General features: G+C 42.8%; 1 protein-coding gene across 1 annotated transcript in view; it reads left to right on the plus strand.

Moving 5' to 3' along the window:
- Positions 1-19,861, plus strand: part of LOC143302133 (uncharacterized) — a 21,428-nt gene extending 1,567 nt beyond the window's left edge. Inside the window, exons 2-6 of the mRNA XM_076616685.1 lie at positions 4,952-5,032; positions 8,733-8,807; positions 10,392-10,532; positions 13,146-13,292; positions 19,608-19,861. Of these exons, the coding sequence (XP_076472800.1) occupies positions 4,952-5,032; positions 8,733-8,807; positions 10,392-10,532; positions 13,146-13,292; positions 19,608-19,850 (687 nt within the window). The 3' untranslated portion in view covers positions 19,851-19,861. The remainder of the gene's footprint in view (positions 1-4,951; positions 5,033-8,732; positions 8,808-10,391; positions 10,533-13,145; positions 13,293-19,607) is intronic.
- Positions 19,862-21,010: the final 1,149 nt, after the last annotated feature.

Genomic DNA, 21,010 nt, shown 5'->3' on the forward strand with positions numbered 1-21,010 from the left:
ACTGAACCATAGATCATAGATGTCACACTGAGTGTCTAAGAAACTTACAGAGTCAGCAAATCTGTGTGCATATTGGAAACAATACTGGGATCTTTCTCGGTTTCTGTCCAATTTTAGTGGTAAGGATGTACAGCAAAGAGTTATCTCCTAATAATTACTGGTCAGAAGAAACGGGTCAGTTTGTGATGATGGTGGCAGTTGTGTTTGTGTGTGTCTGTATACATATAATGTGTGTGTGTGTGTGTGTGTTTTTAAATGATATAATTTACGTATGTTACTCTTGATCATTTGCATTGTGTGGGATTCAGCCCATATCCTTAGTAGGTTAAGTAATTCACACATTTCCACATGTTATGAATTAGATTATTACATGTCCCACTCGCTGATTATCAAAAATGTATATATATGTAACTGTAAGGAATTACTGAATTTGGGTATGATCCAACCTGTGTGAACTGAGAACTTGTCTGTTGTCATAAGTCAAGCCTGTCAGTGTGATTATAAATATAAATTGATGTTTGAAACAACAATCCAGCAGTTACATTGGCTTCCCCTCAAACACGGGAAGAACTCAGGGAAAGGAAACCAGATTCTGTGTGTGTTACTTTTTTTTCTTTTTTTTAAAATTTTTATTTTATTTTATTTTTTTTTTATTTTTAGTCAGCTGATGCTGGCACTGGCAAGTTCAGACGTATTAGTGTTATATATATATATATATATATATATATATATATATATATATATATATATATATATATATATATATATATATATCGTGTGTGTGTGTGTGTGTGTTTATTGTTGAATGTTTTATTATTTTTTGTGTAATGTGTTAACTGCCCTTTCTTTTCTTTTTTCTTTTATTTATTTTTGTATTTTCAATAATTATTATAATTTGGTACTCTAGAGGTTGATTAGTGTGTCAGCAGATATTTTCCCAGCATGTTTGATTGCGAAGGGTACTGAATGATTGAAAAAAACACACAAAAAACAAAACACTGAAACAGGAAAAAAACCCAAAAAAAACCCACTATAGTATCGGCTCCCACCTGTAGGATATTGGGGATCTTCCACTTTAAATAGCATCCCTGCCTTCTGGAAATTTCCTCTTGTTTTTTCTGTTGAGCACTCTCTTTGTTTCTGTTTTCTTCCTTCCCTGTTGTCTTCTTTTTTCTAATTCTACCATCTCAGTCCATTCCCCTTTCCTTTTTTTTCAGCAAGCCTTGACTGTCTCTCTCCCTTTCTCTTTTTTGTGAACACTGGTATGGGTACTAGTCATTCAGATGAGACGATAAACAGAGGTCCCGTGTGCAGCATGCACTTAGCACATGAAAAAGAGCCCAAGGCAACAAAAGGGTTGTCCGTGGCAAAATTCTGTAGAAAAATCCACTTCAATAGGAAAACAAATTTTTAAAGGACTGCAGGCAGGAAAAAATACAAAAAAATGGGTGGCGCTCTCGGTGTAGCGATGCACTTTCCCTGGGGATTCACACAGAGAAATCTGTTGTGACAAAAATTAGTAATCCAATACAATACAATGCTATGCACACACACACACACACACACACACACACACACACACACACACACACACACATACATACATATATATGCACACATGCACTCACACTTTCTCTCGCGGTCTCTCTCTCTCTCTCTCTCTCTCTCTCTCTCTCTCTCTCTCTCTCTCTCTCTCTGATACTTGCATAAGTGTACACATGTATACACACCTTGTCAAGCATAATAATGATGGACCTGTTGTTGCAGTACATTGGGTCATTCTCTGTGTGTTAACTTTGCTCAATCTGTCGGCTGCATCTGACACAATAGACCACAGTATACTCCTTTCCAGACTTGAACATGTTTTTTGGGATTCACTCAACAGTTCTGAGTTGGTTTTCTTCATACCTATCCAACCGCTTCCAGATTGTCTCTGTTAATAACTTTAAGTCTGATCCAACCCTGATCTATAGTGTGCCACAAGGCTCTGTCCTGGGCCCTGTTCTGTTCATTCTGTACACTGCTCCTCTTTCTGATGTCATTTCTGGCAGTTATGTTCTTCACCACTCTTTTGCTGATGATACTCAGCTACAAAAGTCTGCAGAACCAAACCAAGTACAAAGTCTGATTCTGTCAATGCTGTATTGTATTCTCAAAGTTAAATCCTGGATGACATTCAACAAACTAAAGTTAAATGATGATAAAACTGAAGCTATGATTATTTCCTCCTCAAGAATGTCCACATCTACTTCTTTTCCTGCCTGTGTTGTGGTTGGTGATGCCACAGTTCAGTTTTTTTAAATCAACAAGGAACCTTGGAGTCATTCTTGACTCAAACCTCAGCATGCATGCTCAGGTAGTAAATCTGATATGCATAGTCAATTATGAACTTCGCCACATCAACTCTATCCGTCAGTACCTTTCTGTTGAAACTACTAAAACTCTTATTTCTGCTTTTGTGCTGTCATGAATCGACTACTGTAATTCTCTTCTCATAGGCTGTCCACATAATATTCTTCAGCAAATTCAAAAACTTCAAAACAATGCTGCCCTTCTGACTCTCTCAGAGTCCCACGTACTGATCACATTTCTCCTCAACTCCGAACTCTACATTGGCTCCCTATTGAAGCGAGAATTAAATACAAAGTTGCGTGTCTTTGCTATTCTGCTTTCCATTCCACAGGACCTACATAACTTTATGACCTTAATGGTGTTCACACTCTCGCAAGAAATCTCCACTCTTCCTCTTGACTGTTACCATTTGAAACTTCCTCGTGTCAATACAAGAACCTATGGTGAGCGTTCTTTATTCTTTGCTGCTCCTCACATCTGGAACAACCTTCCTCATCATATTCGTGCATCTGATTCTATTTCTGCTTTTCGCTCATCTCTAAAAACTCATCTTTTTAAAACCTGTCTATAAGCACTCTGTACTTCCTTGTTCTCCAACACCTCCCATGTCAGCTCACTTTGGATGTATGTAGAGTGGGAAAGGGAGAGAGTGTGTGGGGGGTGGGAGGGCGAGGGGTTTTTGAGAAAGAGTGGTCATAAATGTTTTATGTAACTTGTAATAATTTTCTTTCATGTAAAATGCCCTGAGCTCTTAGAGAGAAAGGGCGCTATATAAATGTACATTATTATTATTATTGTTAATGGTGGACATGTGTTGTTCTTACAGTACACTGTGTCGTTCTCTGTGTGTGGATAATAATGGTGGACATGTGTTGTTCTTACAGTACACCGTGTCGTTCTCTTTGCGTGTGGATAATAATGGTGGACATGTGTTGTTCTTACAGTACACCGTGTCGTTCTCTTTGTGTGTGGATAATAATGGTGGACATGTGTTGTTCTTACAGTACACCGTGTCGTTCTCTTTGCGTGTGGATAATAATGGTGGACATGTGTTGTTGTTACAGTACACCGTGTCGTTCTCTTTGTGTGTGGATAATAATGGTGGACATGTGTTGTTGTTACAGTACACCGTGTCGTTCTCTTTGTGTGTGGATAATAATGGTGTACATGTGTTGTTGTTGTTGTTACAGTACACCGTGTCGTTCTCTGTGTGTGTGGATAATGATGGTGGACTTGTGTTGTTGTTGTTACAGTACACCGTGTCATTCTCTGTGTGTGGATAATATTAATGATGGTGGGTATATGTTGTTCTTACAGTACACCGTGTCGTTCTCTGTGTGTGGGTGATAATGGTGGATATGTGTTGTTGCAGTTGATTGGGTCGTTCTCTGTGTGTGGATAATAATGGTGGACATGTGTTGTTACAGTACACCGTGTCGTTCTCTGTGTGTGGATAATGATGGTGGATATGTGTTGTTCTTACAGTACACCATGTCGTTCTCTGTATGTGGATGATAATGGTGGATATGTGTTGTTGTTGCAGTTGATTGGGCCGTTCTCTGTGTGTGGATAATAATGGTGGACATGTGTTGTTACAGTACATCGGGTCATTCTCTTTGTGTGGACGGAACCAATAGCCGAGTGGTTAAAGCGTTGGACTTTAAATCTGAGGGTCCCAGGTTCAAATCTCGGTAACGGTGCCTGATGGGTAAAGGGTGGAGATTTTTCTGATTTCCCAGGTCAACATATGCGCAGAACTGCTAGTGCCTGAACCCCGTTCGTGTGTATATGCACGCAGAAGATCAAATACTCATATTAAAAATTTGTAATCCTTGTTAGTGATCTGTTAGTGATCAGCGGGTTATGGAAACAAGAACGTAACCAGCATGCCCACCCCCAGAATTCAGAGTATGGCTGCCTAGATGGCAGGGTAAATAAACAAAATGGCCATTCACCTAAAATGTTATATGTCTGTCTGAGTGTGTATACATGTGTGCGTGCCTGAAAATTGAAATCTGATTGAATGACACAGGAAACGAATGGTGAGTGCCCAGTGGCAGCCATCAGTCGGCTTTACCTAGGTAGGCAGCCTGCTGTGCAAATGAACCCGACTGTGTAAAGCGCTTAAAGTTTGGTCTCTGACTGAGGATAGGCGCTGTATGAGTATACGTATCATTCATTCAGTCATCAATAACGGTGGACTTCTTCTTCTTCTTCTGTGTTCACTTGTATGCGCACGAGTGAGCTTTTACGTGTATGACCGTTTTTACCCCGCCATGTAGGCAGCCATACTCCGTTTTCGGGGGTGTGCATGCTGGGTATGTTCTTGTTTCCATAACCCACCGAACGCTGACATGGATTACAGGATCTTTAACGTGCGTGTTTGATCTTCTGCTTGCATATACACACGAAGGGGGTTCAGGCTCCAGCAGGTCTGCACATATGTTGACCTGAGAGATCGTAAAAATCTCCACCCTTTACCCACCAGGCGCCGTCACCGTGATTCGAACCTGGGACCCTCAGATTGACAGTCCAACGCTTTAACCACTCGGCTATTGCGCCCGTCAATAACGGTGGACATGTGTTGTTGTTGTTGCAGTACATCGGGTCGTTCTCTGTGTGTGGGGCTGATGAGGACACCAGGGCTCTACAGGTGGAGACCCAGCTCCAGTCTTTACAGGTTGGCACAAACTCAGACAATGATAGTAATGATAGCAGTGATAACAAGTTAATAACAATGATAATGATGATGATAATTATGATGATGATGGTGGCACTGATAATGTTGGTGATGATATAATGATGATATTATTTTATTATTATTATTATTGTTGTTGTTGTGTGTTGTTGTTATTATTATTGTTGTTCTTCTTCTTTTTTCTCTCCATCTTCTTCTTCTTATTATTGTTACAGATTTACATATATATGCATGCAATACCACCCCCACCACATAGACGCGCACACACACACTCACACACATACACACACACACACACACACACACACACACAAACCACTCCACAACACACACACACACACACACACACACACACACACACACACACACACACACACACACAAACACACACATACACACACACACACACACACACACACACACACACACACACACACACACACACATTACCTCACTCATATGAGCGAACAGTGATTTTTTTTTTTCTCTTCCCCACTCCCAGCAAGGTTTTTCCCCCCTCTCCTTGTCTAACATCACCATTACTATTCAGTGAAAAGATATCAAAATAAATAGCAAACAAACAAACAAAAAATCATGCTGGCAATGACTCACCATCACCGCCACAATTAACACTTTTTATTCTTTCTTTTTTTGTTACTGTGAGATAACATCCGATGTGACATGTGACATAAAGCTCAACAATGAACTAGCAGTTTCAGTTTCAGTTTCAGTAGCTCAAGGAGGCGTCACTGCGTTCGGACAAATCCATATACGCTACACCACATCTGCCAAGCAGATGCCTGAACTAGCAGTACTTTAGTAGTTTTGATCACCGTGCCTGCCATCCAACAGTCTCCAGCGTTCAGAGTGCCACATTTTGGTGTCCTACATCATGTGTCACATGTACTAACACTGAGAATCATAGCAATTAGTAGTGATGCTAACAGTATGAGTATGTTTATATAGCACTTTCAACCTCTCAAAATGCTTTGTCATAACACGTCAGTCAAACACAAAGCACACAAACACACACACAAACATGTGCACATGTGTAGAGTTTGGGTTTTTTTGGTTTTTTTTTTTTAGTGTGTTGTGTTTGTGCGTGAATTGTTTTGAGTGTAGTTTGTATGGGGCACTGAGTTGTGAGTTGCGACTAGACAAGATTTTGCACAATATATATACAAATAGATACTAAGATAGATAGATAGATCGATATTTTTTATGATGGTGGTGTGTGGTTGTGCAGGCAGTACAGTCAGGGAAAGCCAGTGGCACTACAGATCAACCTGATGACAATGATGGTGACGATGATGATGGTGACAGTGATAGTGGTGATGATGAAAATGATGTCTGTGCAAACAGTACAGCAGGGAAAGCCCGTTGAACTGCAGATCAGCCTGTCGAAATCATGATGATGACAATGATGATGATGGTGATGATGAGGATGTCTGTGCAAAACAGAACACCAGGGGAAGCCAGTGGAGCTGCAGATCAGTCTGTTATAGTGATGATGATGATGATGACAGTGTGGTGATGACGAGGATGATGTCTGTGCAGACAGTACACCAGGGGAAGCCAGTGGAACTACAGATCAGCCTATTATTATAATAATGATGATGATGATATGGTGATGATGATGACCTTGGTGGTGGTGATGATCATGATCATGATCATGACAATGATGGTGGTGATGATGATGACGATGACAGATCAACCTGTTAAAATGATTATGATGACTGTGATGATGATGGTGGTGGTGATGATGACGATGACGATGACGTGTGTGCAGACAGTACAGCAGGGGAAGCCAGTGGAACTACAGATCAACCTGTTAAAATGATTATGATGACTGTGATGATGGTGGTGGTGGTGATGACAATGACGATGATGTGTGTGCAGACAGTACAGCAGGGGAATCCAGTGGAACTACAGATCAACCTGTTAAAATGATTATGATGACTGTGATGATGGTGGTGATGATGACGATGACGATGACTTTGACGTGTGTGCAGACAGTACAGCAGGGGAAGCCAGTGGAACTACAGATCAACCTTTTAAAATGATTATGATGACTGTGATGATGATGGTGGTTGTGATGATGACAATGACGATGACGTGTGTGCAGACAGTACAGCAGGGGAAGCCAGTGGAACTACAGATCAACCTGTTCAAATGATTATGATGACTGTGATGATGGTGGTGACGATGACGATGACGTGTGTGTAGACAGTACAGCAGGGTAAACCAGTGGAACTACAGATCAACCTGTTAAAATGATTATGATGACTGTGATGATGGTGGTGGTGATGATGACAATGACGATGACGTGTGTGTAGACAGTACAGCAGGGGAAACCAGTGGAACTACAGATCAACCTGTTAAAATGATTATGATGACTGTGATGATGGTGGTGATGATGACGATGACGTGTGTGCAGACAGTACAGCAGGGGAAGCCAGTGGAACTACAAATCAACCTGTTAAAATGATTATGATGACTGTGATGATGGTGGTGGTGATGATGACAATGACGATGACGTGTGTGCAGACAGTACAGCAGGGGAAACCAGTGGAACTACAGATCAACCTGTTAAAATGATTATGATGACTGTGATGATGGTGGTGATGATGACGATGACGTGTGTGCAGACAGTACAGCAGGGGAAGCCAGTGGAACTACAGATCAACCTGTTAAAATGATTATGATGACTGTGATGATGATGGTGGTTGTGATGATGACAATGACGATGACGTGTGTGCAGACAGTACAGCAGGGGAAGCCAGTGGAACTACAGATCAACCTGTTCAAATGATTATGATGACTGTGATGATGGTGGTGACGATGACGATGACGTGTGTGTAGACAGTACAGCAGGGTAAACCAGTGGAACTACAGATCAACCTGTTAAAATGATTATGATGACTGTGATGATGGTGGTGGTGATGATGACAATGACGATGACGTGTGTGCAGACAGTACAGCAGGGGAAGCCAGTGGAACTACAGATCAACCTGTTAAAATGGTTATGATGACTGTGATGATGGTGGTGGTGATGATGACGATGACGATGGCGTGTGTGCAGACAGTACAGCAGGGGAAACCAGTGGAGCTACAGATCAACCTGTTCAAATGATTATGATGACTGTGATGATGGTGGTGGTGATGATGACGATGACGATGACGTGTGTGCAGACAGTACAGCAGGGGAAACCAGTGGAACTACAGATCAACCTGTTAAAATGATTATGATGACTGTGATGATGGTGGTGGTGATGATGACAATGACGATGACGTGTGTGCAGACAGTACAGCAGGGGAAGCCAGTGGAGCTACAGATCAACCTATTATTATAATGATGATAATGAGGATGATATGGTGATGATGATGACAGTGGTGGTGGTGGTGATCATGATCATGATCATGACAATGATGGTGGTGATGATGATGACGATGATGTGTGTGCAGACAGTACAGCAGGGGAAGCCAGTGGAACTACAAATCAACCTGTTAAAATGATTATGATGACTGTGATGATGGTGGTGGTGGTGATGATGACAATGACATGTGTGCAGACAGTACAGCAGGGGAAGCCAGTGGAACTACAGATCAACCTGTTAAAATGATTATGATGACTGTGATGATGGTGGTGGTGATGATGACAATGACGATGACGTGTGTGCAGACAGTACAGCAGGGGAAGCCAGTGGAGCTACAGATCAACCTGCAGGGGGTGCAGGTCACAGACTCTGAGGATAAGGTCAGTTCGCTTGCCTCTCCTGTGGGGATAATCACAGTAATGTGATTTATATTCGTAAAAGGCCTTTCCGCCTGAACCATGCTCATTTGTGCTGTGCTATGCAACAAAAAAAAAAAAACAACAACAAGCAAACACAAGAGAGGCAAGGCCTTCAAGACTCACTTGTGATACACTTTTTAAAAAATCTAATCGTTAAAATGTGTTCTGTATTTGTTATTATAAAGCTTCGCGTTAAAAAAAAAAAGCCCTAACCAGATTCGAATTAAGTCCCCTAGCATTAATTACAGAGTAAATTCCCTTTTTTACTATCTGCACCAAAACGTTTGCAAAATAAATAAAACTTCCATGCTTAGCAAAAGAAGTTTCTGTTTGAACAAAAAATGATAATAATGACTGCTCTTGTTGTTGGGTCAGAATATCAGATCAAAGTGCCAAGTTTAGAGAATGCAAAAAATATAAATATAACAGTATATGCAGTTTGCATATAATTAGGCTTCATTTTTTATTTTTTTGTGCCCATCCCAGAGGTGCAATATTGTTTTAAACAAGATGACTGGAAAGAACTGAATTTTTCCTATTTTTATGCGTAATTTGGTGTCAACTGACAAAGTATTTGCAGAGAAAATGTCAATGTTAAAGTTTACCATGGACACACAGACACACACACACACACACACACAGACAACCGAACACCGGGTTAAAACATAGACTCACTTTGTTTACACAAGTGAGTCAAAACCAACAACAAGCAAACAAAAACCTTGTGAAACATTCATTCACATCACTAAAACAAAACCCTGTTGGTACATCATCCTGCACAGCCACTCAAACACCAGTTTATGCTTCTCTGCTAGTCCTACCCTTTCCACACAGTATCAGTATCAGTAGCTCAAGGAGGGGCATCACTGCGTTCGGTCAAATCCATATACGCTACACCACATCTGCCAAGCAGATGCCTGACCAGCAGCCTAACCCAACGTGCTTAGTCAGGCCTTGAGAAAATAAAATAAAATAAAATAAAATAACCCCACCCCCACCCCCCCCAAAAAAGAAATAAATAAATGAAATAAAATGAAATAAATAAGTAAATAAAAAAAATAAAAAATAATAATAATAATAGATAAATACATAAAAATGCTACTACTACTACTAATATTTCTACACAGCAAGCTGGTGGATTCAAAGATCATTAGAAAGAGCACGAGGCCATTAAATCTTGTTTGTCTCTCTCTCTCTCTCTCTCTCTCTCTCTCTCTCTCTTTGTGTTTTGGTTTGTTTTTTTCTCTTTTACCATTTTCACACAGCAAGCTGGTGTATCCAGAGATCATAAAAACAATTGTGATGCCATTAATTTTTTTTTCCCTCTCTCTCTCTCTCTCTGTGTCTTTGTGTCTCTCTCTTTCTCTTTCCCTCTCTGTCTCTCTCTCTCTCTGGGTTTTCTTTTTTTACTCTCCTCCCCTTTGCACACAGCAAGCTGTTGAATTCAGAGATCATAAAAAAAATTTTTTTTAAAGGAAAAGGATCTTAGGCCTCGTAAATGATTTTTTTCTCTTTTTTTTTTCTTTCCGTTCCTTCTGCACACAGAGCGTGCTGATGCACCACGAGCTGAAGCGCATCTCCTACGCGGCCTGCGACCCTCAGCACCACCAGTTCTCCTTCCTGGCCAGGGAGAAGCACCTCAACATCCAGTACTGCCACACCTTCCGCACCTCCTCACCTCAACAGGTGGGTGTCCTTCCCCTCCTTCCTTCCTTTCCTTCCCTTCCTTTCTTCCTGCTTTTCTTACTTCCTTTCTTCCTCCTTTCTTCCTCCTTTCCTTCCTTCCTGGCCAGGGAGAAGCACCTCAACATCCAGTACTGCCACACCTTCCGCACCTCCTCACCTCAACAGGTGGGTGTCCTTCCCCTCCTTCCTTCCTTTCCTTCCCTTCCTTTCTTCCTGCTTTTCTTACTTCCTTTCTTCCTCCTTTCTTCCTCCTTTCCTTCCTTCCTGGCCAGGGAGAAGCACCTCAACGTCCAGTACTGCCACACCTTCTGCACCTTCTCACCTCAACAGGTGGGTGTCCTTCCCCTCCTTCCTTCCTTTCTTTCCTTCCTTTCTTCCTGCTTTTCTTACTTCCTTTCTTCCTCCTTTCCTTCCTTCCTGGCCAGGGAGAAGCACCTCAACGTCCAGTACTGCCACACCTTCCGCACCTCCTCACCTCAACAGGTGGGTGTCCTTCCCCTCCTTCCTTCCTTTCCTTCCCTTCCTTTCTTCCTGCTTTTCTGCCTTCCTGGCCAGGGAGAAGCACCTCAACATCCAGTACTGCCACACCTTCCGCACCTCCTCACCTCAACAGGTGGGTGTCCTTCCCCTCTCCTTCCTTCCTTTCCTTCCCTTCCTTTCTTCCTGCTTTTCTGCCTTCCTGGCCAGGGAGAAGCACCTCAACGTCCAGTACTGCCACACCTTCTGCACCTTCTCACCTCAACAGGTGGGTGTCCTTCCCCCCTCCTTCCTTCCTTTCCTTCCCTTCCTTTCTTCCTGCTTTTCTTACTTCCTTTCTTCCTCCTTTCTTCCTCCTTTCCTTCCTTCCTGGCCAGGGAGAAGCACCTCAACATCCAGTACTGCCACACCTTCCGCACCTTCTCACCTCAACAGGTGGGTGTCCTTCCCCTCCTTCCTTCCTTTCTTTCCTTCCTTTCTTCCTGCTTTTCTTACTTCCTTTCTTCCTCCTTTCCTTCCTTCCTGGCCAGGGAGAAGCACCTCAACGTCCAGTACTGCCACACCTTCTGCACCTTCTCACCTCAACAGGTGGGTGTCCACTCCCTCCTTCCTTCCTTTCTTTCCTTTCTTCCTGTTTTTCTTCTTTCCTTTCTTCCTCTTTTCCTTCCTTCCTGGCCAGGGAGAAGCACCCCAACAACCAGTACCGCCACACCTGCACCTCCTCACCTCAACAGGTGGGTGTCCACTCCCTCATTCCTTCCTTCCTTCCTTCCTTTCTTTCCTTTCTTCCTCCTTTCCTTCCTTTCTGGCCAGCCAGGGAGAAACACTTCAACATCCAGTACTGCCACACCTTCCGCACCTCCTCACCTCAACAGGTGGGTGTCCACTCCCTCCCTCCTTCCTTTCTTCCGTCCTTCCTTCGTTCTTCCCTTCCTTCCTGGCCAGGGAAACACCCCAACATCCAGTACTGCCACACCTTCTGCACCTCCTTACCTCAACAGGTGGGTGTCCACCCCATCCCCTCCCTCTCTCTTTCGTTTCTTCTTCTTTGATATAGATACTTAAATGTAGCGCCTGTCCTCGGTCGGAGACCAAGCTCTGTGTGTTTTACATTGCAGAACAGGCTGCCTAGCTGGGTAGAGTCAACTGACGGCTGCCACGAAAAATGTTACGTGTCTGTCTGAGTGTGTATGTGTGCATGCCTGAAATCGGATTGAATAACACAGGAAACAAATGATAAGCGCCCGCTTGCATTTGTGCGTCAAAGCTTTGGTCTTCGCAAATGATTTTCTCATCCATTCTGCTATGCTGTCAAGTCTATTGTGTGTTTTTTTCTGTCTTCCCCTCCGTCTCCCTCCCTCAACAGTTCTTGGAGGATTGTTTTAGCAAGCCATTGGGTCATGTTAATGGCTATACCAGTGTAGTTTTCTGAACTGTCAGCAGATCTTCATAAGGTCCAATGTGCTGCTTGATGGTTTGGGGCACTTGTTAGTTGTTGATGTGATCAGTGCATCTGGATATTTAGCAGCTTGCGATAACGCTTCATTTTGATGTAAAAGTACACTAATTTAAAATGTGCAGGGAAAAGGTCTTTTAGGGCTCAAGTACCTCAAATTTGGAATTCTTTGCCATCGTCCCTCAGAAACGCTCCTGATCTCCAGACCTTTAAGTCAGATCTCAGAATGCACATTTTCCGCAAACATTTCTGTTCTCAGCACAATGGATAGTCCAGAGTCTGTTCTCCACATGGAGTTTATGCTAGAGATATTTGTACGCATGTAATCCTGTTTTAGTGCAGTTGATATATTTAATGTGTCTGGGCGCGTGCGCACATGTGCATGTGTGTATGAGTGTGTGTGTGTGTGAGTGTGTGTATGCGTGCGCATGTGTGTGTGTGTGTTAAAAGATATGTGTTTTTATGGAATGCATTTCTTTTTAATCTAAGCATTATTTACTTGATGTCTTTATTGTTTGGTGGATCATGCTTTCTTATTCGTTCTGTGAATGCTCTGGTTTGAGCTGTTGTAATGTTTTTATGTTATGTTTATATCTGGCTCGATGATGTAAGCACTTTGAGCAGCATTAGTACTGGATATCGCGCCATAGAAAAGTTATGAATTATTATTATTATTACAGGCGGAAGAACTAAACGTAATCATGGGTGACGCCTTCAAAATGGCGTACGCCCACCAGAGGGACACACTGCCCACATTCCATGAGCTGATAGAGGCCCAGATTGTTGAACAGCAGGCCAGGTTTCGGGAGATTGAGAGACAGGCTCAGGTGAGTTGCCTATCTGTCTGTATTGTATTGTATTGTGTTGTGTTGTGTTGTATAATTTTTTGTCACAACAGATTTCTCTGTGGGAAATTCAGGCTGCTCTCCCCAAGGAGTGAGTGTCACCACAGTGCAGAGCAACGCCTTTTTTTGTTCTGTTTGCAAGTGCATTTGTTCTACTAACAAACTGGATTTTCCTACATAATTTTGCCAAGGACAGCTCGCCTGTTGCCAAGGGTTCTTTTACATGTGCTAAGTCCGTGTTACACACTGGAGCTTGGTTTGTCATCTCTTCCGAACGACTGGTGTTGAGACTCGCACTCTGGGTCCAGTGGAGGGGGAGAACATTTTGGCAAGTCTGGGATTCCATTTGATCCAGGATGCTCGTATTCTCTTGCTCCTTAGGCGGGTGTGTTGCCACTAGAAACCACATGCCTGCTCGTTCTGGCAGGTTGGTTTCCCCTTCTGAGCAGAAGCGTCTGCAGCCTTTTGCAGTCCGGCAGAATCTTCCCCACTGCCATGTCTGCTGGCCCAGGGCTGGCATGCAAGCAATGCATTCCTACACTTTGCAGTACCAGTATCAGTATCAGTAGCTCAAGGAGGCGTCACTGCGTTCGGACAAATCCGTATACGCTGCACCACATCTGCCAAGCAGATGCCTGACGAGCAGCGTAACCCCACGCGCTTAGTCAGGCCTTGAGGAAAAAAAAAAGAAGAAAGAAAATAAAATAAAATAAATAAATAAATAAATGAATAACTAAAATAAAATAAAATAAATAAATAAAATAAAATAAAATGAAATAAAATAATAAATAAATAAAATTAAAATAAAATAATAAAATAAAATAAAATAGCAAAAAAAACCCACACACACACAAAAAAAATATATATATAAAATTACACTTTGCAATGTATGGTCTGGGAGGGAGGTGAGCTCTACAATTAGCTTTGGGGATGACTTGGCGAATTGTAGACCCTCGTTTGGATGCTGTGCAATGGTATTAGATGACCACAGCAGCCTTGGAACAAAGAAATCAGACCACAGCAGCTTTGGAACAAAGAAATCGGCTGGTGTTTTTTGTGTTTTTTTTCTTCGCCTGCAGCTGGTATTTCTTTCGCCAGAAAAAATGTTGGTCATGAGAAGGGGTGGCATTACTGTCTCTCAGTTATTTAGCGCTTGAAATAATAAAAAAAATAAATAAAAACACAACGAAATGGATACCACCAGGATGTCCGGAAAAAAAACACAATGAACAGTATGTAATAATAATAATAATAATAATAATAATAATGGTATTTATATAGCGCTGGATCTTGTGCAGAGACAAATCAAAGCGCTTTCGCACCAGTCATTCACACGCATGCATAACTCTAATACTGCAGAAACTAAAGACAAGGAAGGGCAGGCAAGGGAGGCTATTTTGGGAAGAGGTGGGTTTTAAGGCCAGACTTGAAAGAGCTGAGTGTGGAGACTTGACGAAGCGAAAAAGGAAGTTCATTCCAATCGCAAGGTCCAGAAACAGAGAAAGAACGGCGGCCAATAGTCGAGTGTTTGAATCTGGGTATGCGTAAACAGAGTGGATCCGAGGCCGATCGTAGTGAGCGAGATGGAGTGTAGAGGTGAAGGCAGCCGCAGAGATAGGAAGGGGCAGTTTTGTGAATGCATCTATAACATAGAGTGCTGATCTTGTACTTTATTCGGTGTGAGACAGGGAGCCAGTGGAGATGTTGCAAAAGAGGAGTGATGTGCTCAGATCTTTTCTTTCTGAGGACGAGTCGGGCAGCAGAGTTTTGTATGCGCTGAAGGGGCTGAATGGATGAAGCAGGCAGACCAGACAATAAAGAGTTACAGTAGTCAAGGCGAGAAAGAATGAGAGAAACGACAAGTCTAGATGTTGTGTCAGTGGATAGATATTTCCGGACGGCACTGATGCGTCGCAGTTGACAGTAGCAGGACTGACATGTCTGACTGATAAATTTTTGCATGGACAGTGTATTGTCAAGGACAACACCGAGGTTCCTGACTGACGTGGAAAGAGGGATGGATGTACTGCCAAGTTTGATTGTGTCAATTGTGATGGAAGACAGTTTTTATTTAGTTCCTATGATCATTGCTTCAGTTTTGTCCGCGTTCAATTGTAACTTATTTCGAGTCATCCAGTTTTGAATGTCCAGGAAGCAGTTGGATGTTTCTTGCAAGAGCGACAACAATTTTTCAGGGGTATCACTCTTCTGGAGTTGAGTGTCATCAGCATAAGAATGATGACTGATATTATGGCGGTTGATAATTTCAGCGAGAGGAGCAGTGTACAGTGTGAAGAGCACTGGGCCTAAAACAGATCCCTGTGGGACTCCATGTTCGATTTTAACGGGTTCATGTATAAGGATGGAACAGGGAAAAACTTTAGTTTGGGCTGCTGTGGGAAAGTGCAGATTCTCCATCATTCAGGTGGTGGTGATGATTGTCATCATGTGGAATAAAAAAAAAAAAAGAATACAGTGCATTCCTGAACATTACATTATTGAAAATTTCAGTTTGTTCCTGACTTTTATGTCTGTTGGTAATGGTTTTAGAGGAAGGCATGTAAGCTCCTACCCAGAACTTGTACCATTACCTGCATGCACCCTTTTCTCCAGGAGGAATCATGATTTAACCTGATGATTTATCTAATAATGTTGCGTGTGTGATTTGGATTGAAAGATTGATTGGCACAGCAACAAATGAGTGTATGATTTTTGACGTGGGAATTGGTTTGAGTCGGGTGCTTCGTTAAGGGAGGGGGAACTGTGGATCAGAAAGCTGCACTGTCTTGACTCAATCCAGTCGATGGGCTTGATTTGAGGCCCTGCTGTTTACAACTGTTTCAGACTTCTTCTGCGTTCACTCGTATGCACACGAGTGGGCTTTTATGTGTATGACCTGTTTTTACCCCGCCATGTAGGCAGCCATACTCTGTTTTCGGGGGTGTGCATGCTGGGTATGTTCTTGTTTCCATAACCCACCGAACGCTGACATGAATTACAGGATCTTTAACGTGCGTATTTGATCTTCTGCTTGCATATACACACGAAGGGGGTTCAGGCACTGGCAGGTCTGCACATATATTGACCTGGGAGATCGTAAAAATCTCCACCCTTTACCCACCAGGCGCCGTCACCGTGATTCAAACCCGGGACCCTCAGATTGACAGTCCAACGCTTTAACCACTCGGCTGTTGCGCCCGTCCAACTGTTTCAGACAATGGAGCCTGATTGGGGCTGTGGAAAGTTTTGAATTTTTGGAGTGGCACCTTATTTGCATAATGACATTATAAGCTATGAATATCTTAACTGACCTTTCCACTCTCCACTGTGACCAATAAATGCAGAGTGTGTTGCTGTGATTGCAAGCAGGAGAGTAATTTTCTTGGTGACTGGTTCACGTGAAGAGTGGGTGTGTTGATAAAGGCATCTGACCCAGTTTCTTCTCAGTCACAAGGCAGACCACAGAATTAGACGAAGGGGCCCTTTTAGGGCTGTGTGGTGTTCTGAATTCAGTCTGCTTCAAACTCTTTGTGCTTTTTTCCTGGATTCGTTTACAAGTCATCAGTGTGTGCAAATTTCGAACAAAATTTATACTTTCATCATCACACTGGAAGATAGCGTAAGAAAGGAGGAAGTTACATGTTTTGCCCCCACCTAGCTTGTCATGTTACTGATCAGTCTGGAAACTTTCAGTTCATAACTACCAACAGTTGTTGTTTTTTTTTAATTTTATATCTTACCCATGCAAATGGGCCATCTGTGGGGAAAGTCAGGGGAGATAACTGACAGTGCTAAGTGAGTTAAAACCAGATGGCATCCTTCAGTTCTCCCTCCATCACTAAGAAGAGTCCATACAACAGTCACACTGTCTTAAAACAAGATGCTGTCCTTTCAATTCTCCCTCCATCGCTAAGAAGTGTCCTTGCAGCAGTAACACTGTCTTAAAATCAGATGCTGTCCTTCAATTCTCCCTCCATCGCTAAGAAGTGTCCTTGCAACAGTCACACTGTCTTAAAATCAGATGCTGTCCTTCAATTCTCTCTCCATCACTAAGAAGTGTCCTTGGAGCAGTAACACTGTCTTAAAACTAGATGCTGCCCTTTCAATTCTCTCTCCATCGCTAAGAAGTGTCCTTGGAGCAGTAACACTGTCTTAAAACCAGATACTGTCCTTCAATTCTCTCTCCATCAATATGAAGAGTCTTTACAGCAGTCATACTGTCTTAAAACCAGATGCTGTCCTTCAATTCTCTCTCCATCAGTAAGAAGAATCATCGCAGCAGTCATACTACCTTAAAACCAGATGGCATCCTTCAGTTCTTCCTCTATCGCTAAGAAGAATCATCGCAGCAGTCACACTGTCTTAAAACAAGATACTGTCCTTCGGTTCTCTCTCCATCAATAAGAAGAATCATTGCAGCAGTCATATTGTCTTAAAACCAGATGCTGCCCTTTCAATTCTCCCTCCATCGCTAAGAAGTGTCCTTGCAGCAGTAACACTGTCTTAAAACCAGATGCCTCCTTCAGTTCTTCCTCCATTACTAAGAAGTGTCCTTGCAGCAGTTATGCTGTCTTAAAACAAGATACTGTCCTTCAATTCTCTCTCCATCAATATGAAGAGTCTTTACAGCAGTCATACTGTCTTAAAACCAGATACTGTCTTTCAGTTCTCTCTCCATCAATAAGAAGAATTATTGCAGCAGTCATACTGTCTCAAAACCAGATGGCATCCTTCAGTTCTTCCTCTATCGCTAAGAAGAATCATCGCAGCAGTCACACTGTCTTAAAACAAGATGCTGTCCTTCGGTTCTCTCTCCATCACTGAGAAGAATTATTGCAGCAGACATACTACCTTAAAACCAGATGGCATCCTTCAGTTTTCCCTCTGTTGCTAAGAAGAATCATCGCAGCAGTCTTGCTGTCTTAAAACAAGATACTGTCCTCCAGTTCTCTCTCCATCAATAAGAAGAATCATCGCAGCAGTCATACTGTCTCAAAATCAGATGCTGTCCTTCAATTCTTCCTCCATTACTAAAAAGAATCCATGCAACAGTCACACGGTCTTAAAACCAATGCCTCCTTTAGTTCTTCCTCCATTACTAAGAAGTGTCCTTGCAGCCGTTATGCTGTCTTAAAACAAGATACTGTCCTTCAATTCTCTCTCCATCAATATGAAGAGTCTTTACAGCAGTCATACTGTCTTAAAACCAGATACTGTCTTTCAGTTCTCTCTCCATCAATAAGAAGAATTATTGCAGCAGTCATACTGTCTCAAAACCAGATGGCATCCTTCAGTTCTTCCTCTATCGCTAAGAAGAATCATCGCAGCAGTCACACTGTCTTAAAACCAGATACTGTCCTTCAGTTCTCTCTCCATCAATGAGAAGAATCATTGCAGCAGTCATACTACCTTAAAACCAGATGGCATCCTTCAGTTTTCCCTCTATCGCTAAGAAGAATCATCGCAGCAGTCACACTGTCTTAAAACAAGATACTGTCCTTCGGTTCTCTCTCCATCAATAAGAAGAATCATTGCAGCAGTCATATTGTCTTAAAACCAGATGCTGCCCTTTCAATTCTCCCTCCATCGCTAAGAAGTGTCCTTGCAGCAGTAACACTGTCTTAAAACCAGATGCCTCCTTCAGTTCTTCCTCCATTACTAAGAAGTGTCCTTGCAACAGTCATGCTGTCTTAAAACAAGATACTGTCCTTCAATTCTCTCTCCATCAATAAGAAGAGTACTTACAGCAGTCATACTGTCTTAAAACAAGATGCTGTCCTTCAATTCTCTCTCCATCACTAAGAAGAGTCTGTGCAGCAGTCATACTGTCTTAAAAACAGATTTTATCCCAGACAGGAGATACTGTGGCAGAATCAGACAGTCGTTGGGACTTGTGATCCAGTGATCAGGGTTCAATTTTGGCACGATGATTTGTCCTTCGGAAAGGCACTTTACTCTGATTTTCCTCACTCCACTCAGCCATGAAAGGATACCTGACTTCAGTCGAGGAAGTTTAACCTCTTCAGTGCCAGGCATTATTTTAGCTTATGTATGTGTGTGTGTGTTTGTCATGGGGCACTGAAGAGGTTAAAACAGTGGAAGGAAGGAGAGAACTTCCTGTGCTGAACCATAAACAAAGTGGATATGAAGTTGCTGCCCTGATGGCAGTAAAAGACTGTAGGACCTGAAACCTTTAAGTTTAACTTGTATCCCTGAAACCATCTCCCCCCATCACTGAAAAGAATCCACACAGCCTTCACACTGTCTCACAACCAGTCGGCTGTAATTCCAAAACAGGTGGAGTTGCAGCGCAAGTTGGCGGAGATTGCTCGGCCGACCCCGTTTTCCCAGCAGGCCATTCAGTGGATGGAGCAGAGGAAAGTGCCCGCTGAGGAGGCAGAGCCAGATCTGCTGGTTGGCAAAAACAAGTTGTGGGTAAGTAGAATATATATGTATATGTACCGCACTGTCAGTGTCTGTGGCGGTGTTGGCATTGTCGCTTGTTGTTGTGTGTTCACTTTCTGTTCTGTCATGTTCTGATTGGTGGTGAGTTTTTTTCTCTGTGTGTGTGTGTGCCCATGTTCTGATTGGTGGTGAGTTTTTTTCTCTGTGTGTGTGTGTGTGCCCCAGACTTTGGAATATTTTGTTTTCTATATTCTGATGGTGGGGTGATGAAGATGCTGTTTTTTTTTGGGGGGGGGAGGGGGGGGGGGGGGGTCCATTTAGGTTTGGGACTACTTGGGCTGAACTCACACAATAATTATATCTTGGCCTCAACCAGGCCTGAGAGATGCAGACACCTGCAGTGTTGGTCAGGACATTTCAGCAACACACCCAGAGGTGCATCCGTGGAGTGCATGACCCTTGACTATTTGGTAGCAGTCTCCGCATTTGTGCCCACAGCACACTCAGTTCTGGGCAGTAGCTGGCCACGGGCCAACCCCTCCCCCCAACCCCACCCCACCTCTGATGGGGCTTGAACCTTTGTCCTCTCAGTCATCAGTCTGAGACGCTGACCGCTTCACCACAGTGGCTTTCGTTCTGTAATGGTTTGGGTGGTGGCTGTGCAGTGGTTTGGATGTTGTGTTTGAGGGGAGGGGAGGTCACTCCATTCTGTCAGCATTTATAATAGTGAGTTGAGTCTGTTGAGTTTTAATCTCGTTCGTGTGTGTGTGTGTGTGTGTGTGTGTGACTCCAGTGTCGATTTATCTCTTTTTCAATGGTTGTGTCAGTTCTGTTTTCTCTGTTTATGTTTCTCTCTCTCTCTCTCTCTCTCTCTCTCTCTCTCTGTATGTGTGTGTGTGTGTGTGTCACTGTGGGTTTGTCACTCTGTGTGTGTCACTGTGTATGTGTGTGTATGTACTCTCTTGCTTATGTGAACAGTATGACCATAGTTATGTGCATCCCGCCTCCAGTGTATTGGACAGATATAAATGTTTGATCTGAAATCAATCAGGAGTTGCTGCAGTGTCAGTGTGTCCATTGTGTGTGAACTGAAACATGCTGCGATAAAGTGCGACAAAGGAAAAAGAAATTTGAGGGAGAGGATTGACACTATGACTGTCATAGAGTGTGTGTATGAGTTGTAACTTCGGCTTCAATAGTGCTCTGACGCATTTGTGTTGTGATGTGTTTTGTATATGTGTAGCATATGTTGTGATCTGTGTTGTGTATGCGTGTTGTTATACAGTTAGTGTTGC

The sequence above is a fragment of the Babylonia areolata genome, chromosome 28 (genome assembly GCF_041734735.1).
Source record: "Babylonia areolata isolate BAREFJ2019XMU chromosome 28, ASM4173473v1, whole genome shotgun sequence".
Taxonomy (NCBI): Eukaryota; Metazoa; Mollusca; class Gastropoda; order Neogastropoda; family Buccinidae; genus Babylonia; species Babylonia areolata.